The sequence below is a fragment of the Mangifera indica genome, chromosome 8, assembly GCF_011075055.1.
Source record: "Mangifera indica cultivar Alphonso chromosome 8, CATAS_Mindica_2.1, whole genome shotgun sequence".
Taxonomy (NCBI): domain Eukaryota; kingdom Viridiplantae; phylum Streptophyta; class Magnoliopsida; order Sapindales; family Anacardiaceae; genus Mangifera; species Mangifera indica.
In genome coordinates, this window is record NC_058144.1 from 11,083,883 (window position 1) to 11,090,340 (window position 6,458).

The window sequence follows — 6,458 nt, forward strand, 5'->3', positions numbered from 1 at the left end:
AAATATTATTGAAAAAGATTTAAACTCATGTTATTCTTACGGAGAAGGTACCCATGATCTTTTCTTCGGTTATAATGAGAAATTGTTTCAATTGCATATATACACATTTTTTTAAATATAATTTATCATACTTTATATATTTATTTTAAATATATAAATATCTATTATTATATAATTAAATGATATTTTATTTTTAATTTAAAATAATTTAAATATGTTTATATTTATGTATATAATTTTATTGTTATTGAAATATAATATTTATATTTGTCGGAATTTTAAATTATACACAGAAATTTGATATGAGCAACTATATTCTAATTTTTCCACTTGAAAATAATTATAAATTCCACCAAACTCAGACAGAACCCTGACGTGATTGTTCTTGACCTTCTGATCATCAAATCGTAGCCTTTCGTTTCATTCATAGCTTTTCCACCACTCTTTTAATGCCACGTAGCCTACTTCCTACACAAGCAAGAGATCCCTCCCTAGCAACACCTAGACATATAGGTCCCACGTGTTCTCTGTTATCGGGACCAAAATTTTTTTTTCCTTAATTTCCAAAAAATAAAAAAGAAAATTTCTCCCTTATCAAACGGGTCCGGTTCACGTATACACGAATCAAAGCTTTATATTTCCCGTTAAGTAACCGATTTATGTAACGCCGTCAAATCAAGTCTCTTGTATATAAATACCCGAACTCCAACATGCTCCCTCTTCGTAACGTAAAACCCGGAGATGTATATCTGAAACTTTCCTTTTATTTTCCATTTTAAAACTGTTTCGGATTCCAACATCGATATATCGCCGGCGTTTTTGTCTTCTCAGATAAAATTTGTCTGTTTTATCTTGGTTTTGTTTTTTACTGAAGATATTTTTGGCCTGGAAGTCTTAAATTTTCTTAGAAGATTCTTGAGTTGATTTTGGGAGCGAAATTGAAGGGATTACGATTATTACTGAGAATAGTTAGTGGTGTTCAGCTGGAAAAAAAGTCAAAGGCTGATAATTAATGCTGTACAATCTCTCCATTTTGAGCTACTATCAAGCAGCAAGTTGTTGGCAGTAAAGGTTTTGATGGAGGTAAGGGTTTTCGCTTTGCTTTCTCAGCAACCAAACAGAGCATTACTTTCGCTTTTTTTTTTTTTTGGTTCTTTTAATTCTTTATTCTACTCGCTTTATTTCCTCAAAAAACAAAGAATAAAAAGTGGTTTACTTGAAGACATGATTTCAGATCTTGTTAAAAGGGTTCACATTCCATTATGTGAATTTTCTTCTGTGTAGAGTTCATTCATAATTTTCTACGAGTTTCCTGAAATTTTGAATTTATTTGCAGTTTCTAGTTGAGGTTTGAAATGATGGCAGAGAGTACAGTGTTGCTAAGAACGAAGAAGGACAACTGATGATGCTGAGTTATTCTGAGAATTAAGAAGACAGCTAAGAGACACCCAAATAAAATAAATATAAATAAAAGAAATTTTGCCTGGGTAAGTCGTTTTCGAATAATAATGATGCAGATGATGAACAAATATCAATGTGATTCTTCTTCGTATGTTAACCCTGTCTCTATGTCTTTTCATCCATTGTTTTCATTTCTCGACATTGCTTCAGATCGGTCCATCACTATCCACAACCCTTAAACAGTTTCGAAAATAGAAAACAGTAATTTTCCGGGTATTTTCTCATCAATACTTTGTCATAAACTTCGGCTCGGAGTTTTGTTTATTCTTTTCTTTAATGGGCTTTTAGACCTCTTTGAAGTGGCATGTCCCCATTTTGTTTCTTTCAATTATTGATTGACTACAGTCTAAACATATTTTTCTTGGTCTTCTCTGATCCCGAGCTCCCTCCTTTTCTTTTTCCCTTTTGTCTTTCCCCAAAACCCACATTCATTATGATTCCAAATCTTCATCCCTTCCACTTTCCTTTCGGTTTCTCTCTTTTGATTCTTCCCCATTCATCTTGCTGTAAAATAGACGTTTTCAATAAATTAATCATTAGGATCTGGAGAATGTTTGGTTGTTTCTACTTTCTCTGTGATTGTGGGTATTCTGGTAATTTAATTTGTTCAACTGAATTTGCTCAGTGGCTGAGAAAGAGAAAAACAAAACAGAAAAGAGCGGTGGGAAGATGTTTACGTGTATCGCATGTACGAAGCAAATGGCAGAGGGTGGGGAAGAAGTAGAAGGAGCGCGTGGAAGTGGCACGCCTAGTACAAAAGAAGCCGTCAAAAGCCTGACGGCGCAGGTTCTTTTCTTCGTCTCCTATCTAAGCCTTTCTTTTTCAGTAAAAACAAAAAAAAAAAACATAACTCCATTACCCACCATATTCTGTATGGGCTACAACCACCGACATTAATTTTCTTAAATTATCCTAATATTTTTATTAATTTAGGAATAAGCTAATAATTCTATTTAGTTTTCTTTTCAATGTTATTTGGGTTTAGGCAATAGACGGGGTTAGGTTCACGTGTGATGGGGTGTATGTTCTGTTTTATGCTGTCGACATTAATTTATGTCACGTGGAAAAATGACCACTATTATAATAGCTTTGCATTCAGATTTCAGTACCCACAGGCTATAGACTTTGACCATCACGTGATTGGCGTGGCGTCATCTTTTTTTTTTCTGTTTATTTTTAATATTGATTAAATTTGTGAATAATTCTGAATCTTTTTATTGAGATACACGAGAGTTACTGTAAATTGGATTTTTTCGTGCTACGTCTTTCGTAATTCGTACACTCGTAAAAAGAAGGATTTTTTTTTTTGTGTGCGTACATGAAAGATTCCACTAAATTTTTTTAATCTTCACCTCTGAGATTCACTGAAAAGAGAAAGCTTTATGTTTACAGGAAGGCTATGGCATTAGGGTTCTGAGCACACTGTCCTCTCTGACCAGTAGAGTATTTGATAGGACGAATAATAGAAGAATATATTTTATATATAAAAAATATATAAATATAAATTTTTTATAATAATATATTAAAATTTAAATTTAAATTTATTTAATTTAATAATTTTAATAATCCATCTTATAAATTTATTTAGTTCAATAATCTAATCTCATAGTCTTATTTGATGTAATTGCTTTCAATGCATTTGGTTTTGCCTCTGTGAAGTTATTGACATCCTCATTTCTTAGTTTAGTCAAAACCCTTGACTGATACTGTTTCATGGATAATAAAAAATAAAAATATATTAATAGTAATTGGGAAATATATCATGCTGTACTTAAAAAAAAAAATCTTAGGTGATGAATTTAGATGAATGAAACCTACATTGATTTCGATTTCTTTATTGTCAAAATGATGATATTAAATATCAATAGGATAGGATATCCTTTTAATGTTAATTTATTATTGGACTCTTATGATACGATAATAATAATAATAATAATAATAATAATAATAATAATAATAATAATCTTTAAAGTCGGTCTTAAAATAAAGGTCCCATAGAATATGTAATTGTAGTGCTTAATAGTGGTAACATATTCCTACTTAAGCAATAATCAAAATCTTTATAAAAAGACTAGTGGTTTTAGAAAAAGATTTTCGGTGCCCTTGGCCTGCCCCATGTTTGAATTCTTGTCGATGCACAGTGTTCCAAAGAACTAAATCCAATAAAATTTCCATCTAAGTTAACGGCCAAAGGAGGCCTCAGGATTTTATGTAGCTGAAAAGTAATTGTCCATTTCAGACTCTTACACCATCTGGATTGAATAGTTTGACCAAATTTGTTTAGGGAATTTCATTGACCAAAATTAATCAAATAGACACCATTTCCACAGCTCTTTGCTGAATTAAATTGACCATTGACTTGCTTGCATTGTGACACCATTTGTCCAGGTTGTTTATCCATGTTGACCTTGTATTATGCAGATCAAGGACATGTTTATCAAGCCCTGCACCGGGTCTAGTAGCTACAAGAAAGGACAAAGGCCTTATCCGGATTATGATATGGCTTCAGAAGGTGCTCCATATCCGTATCTGGGAGGTGGGAGCTCGAGTTCAACTCCTGCGTGGGACTTTACAAGGTCTGGTCATCATCAGACTGGGAGGTCAGACACTAGATTCACTGGTGCATTTGGCGGTGATCGGACCCATGGAGGGATGGATACTGCCTCAGTCCAATCTTGTGATGTGGTTGTAGAGGATGAGGATGAATCCAAGGAATGGATGGCACAAGTGGAGCCTGGTGTTCACATTACTTTTGTTTCTCTTCCTAATGGAGGAAATGATCTAAAACGAATTCGCTTCAGGTATGCAATTAACATTCTATTACCGAGAACTTAAGCCTAGAGATTTTGAATTTCCAATGTTCGTTTAGGTAGAAAACTAAGATATGAACTACTTTGTATATAGAGAGAGATAGGATAAGAAAGATGTAGAACCTTAAATTTCTGCATTTGTCCTGCAACTTTTTAATGCTGATACTCTACTAACTTACACCAACACAAACTGATTATATTGGGAAATTTTAATTTGAAGTCGAGAGATGTTTAATAAGTGGCAAGCGCAACGATGGTGGGGTGAGAATTTTGATCGAATCATGGAGCTTTACAATGTACAGAGATTTAATCGCCAAGCTCTTCACAGTCCACCAAGGGAGGATGAGGTAACTGCTCTCTTACATCATTACCAGGATATTGTATAACCTTAACTATGACTAATTGCACTTCTAGTTGATAGTTGCAAGCAACTTGATACTTTTGTTACCTTTAAAACATGCATATTTTTATTCGTGTGCATACTAGCTGATTTGGAAAGGATATTATAACCCTTCAGGGACAAAGAGATTCCAATTACACAAGGATAGAATCTGCAAGGGAAAGTCCAATGATCAAAGAGTGGATGCCAAAAAACTACTATAAACCCTCAGGACACCCTATGGATCATGGCGGCACCCAACATTATAATGCCGGATCAAGTACTTATGGTGCAACCGGTCCAAGAGGTGAGACATCTTCTTTCGATGCGTCACGAACAACGACCTCATCCAGAGATGAGCCCTCTATTTCCGTTAGCAATGCTAGTGAAGTAGAGGCAGAATGGGTTGAGGAAGATGAGCCTGGAGTTTACATTACCATCAGGCAATTAGTTGATGGAACTAGGGAGCTCCGGCGCGTCAGATTCAGGTAATTGAAATACTAATGCCATCTTTGAAACTTGTTAACAATCAATGTTAAAATCTTTCCTGCATTTACGTTACAAGTTCATTCTGCTTGTTCACAGTCGAGAAAAATTCGGAGAAGTGCACGCGAAATCATGGTGGGAAGACAACAGAGAAAGAATACAAGCTCAATACCTCTAAATTAGAATGAATTTACTGGCCATGAATGAAGTTAAACTAGACTTATTGAGGGTACACTTGGACGTCCTGGGAACATATATATATAAGCTCATTCAGTTTTGTTTCGTAGCTCGCAATGAGTCCCAAAAGGTCTCCTCCAAGACCAAAAAGGGAAGGATTTGCCAATTGAGATCTTCATTTATTAATTATTATAAACAGAGAGAAATTATATTATACTTCACATTTGTAGTGCCGGCTACATTTTTTGAATGACAAATATTTCTCCCCCATGTCCAAATGTGCCCTATTTTGTCTTCAACATTGCTTCCCTTATTAGTTTTTAGTGCCATTTTAGGACCTTTTTTTTTTCGGGTTTTTATCTTTTTGGGAGTATTTTGTCTCTCAATTTATGAACCAGAGTTTGTTCTTTGTAACATACTTACAGTTGATGATTAAACATGATTCTATAATTTGTCTTCACTTTATTCTTGCATTTTTGCTCGTTATGGGGATTGTCAACATAATAAGCTAAGATCTTATGTGCATATAAATTTATCAAATTCTGATGATATAAATGAATATATATTTAATATGTATTTGTATATTATTAGATGATTTTAGTAAAGTAACACTCAATTTCATAATGATTCATCCAATATAGAGTAATATTATAAGTATCGATTTTAAATAGTATTCACTTATTCATATCATCATGTAATTGAGATTATTTTATCTTTAACTTAAAATTATTTAATTATATGATGACACACATAATTATATATCTATTTGTATGCTCAAAGTAAATATATGTAGTTTTATTATCAAATATATATCTATTTGTATACTCTACGCATAGTTTTATTTTATAAATGCCAAAAAACTTATTCCCACCTAAGATATAGTGTGATTCCAAATTCAGATAAATTAAATTTCAAAAATCCAAAATCCCAAGGTAATCAAATAAGGTAATAAAAGATAGATTACCAAGGTAATTTTTAAATCCTAAAATCAAACAATCTCTGAGGGTAAAATCATCATTTTAACAATAATATTAAAAAATTATACAATTTATTATATTTTTCTCTTTAAGTTTTAAAAAATGACAACTTTACTCTTATTTAAAGTTTTCTAATTTTGAAAAATTACATTTTCTCCTCTAACTTAA

At 32.8% G+C, this 6,458-nt stretch overlaps 1 protein-coding gene across 1 annotated transcript; it reads left to right on the forward strand.

The window, feature by feature from the left end:
- The first annotated feature begins 266 nt into the window (after nucleotides 1-266).
- Nucleotides 267-5,773, forward strand: LOC123222965 (protein BREVIS RADIX-like). Its single transcript, XM_044645998.1, has 7 exons — nucleotides 267-1,083; nucleotides 1,337-1,487; nucleotides 2,087-2,247; nucleotides 3,883-4,262; nucleotides 4,492-4,618; nucleotides 4,789-5,138; nucleotides 5,236-5,773. The coding sequence occupies exons 3-7, from the start codon at nucleotides 2,131-2,133 to the stop codon at nucleotides 5,312-5,314; spliced, it is 1,053 nt and encodes a 350-aa protein (XP_044501933.1). The 5' UTR covers nucleotides 267-1,083; nucleotides 1,337-1,487; nucleotides 2,087-2,130; the 3' UTR covers nucleotides 5,315-5,773.
- The last annotated feature ends 685 nt before the right edge of the window (nucleotides 5,774-6,458 follow it).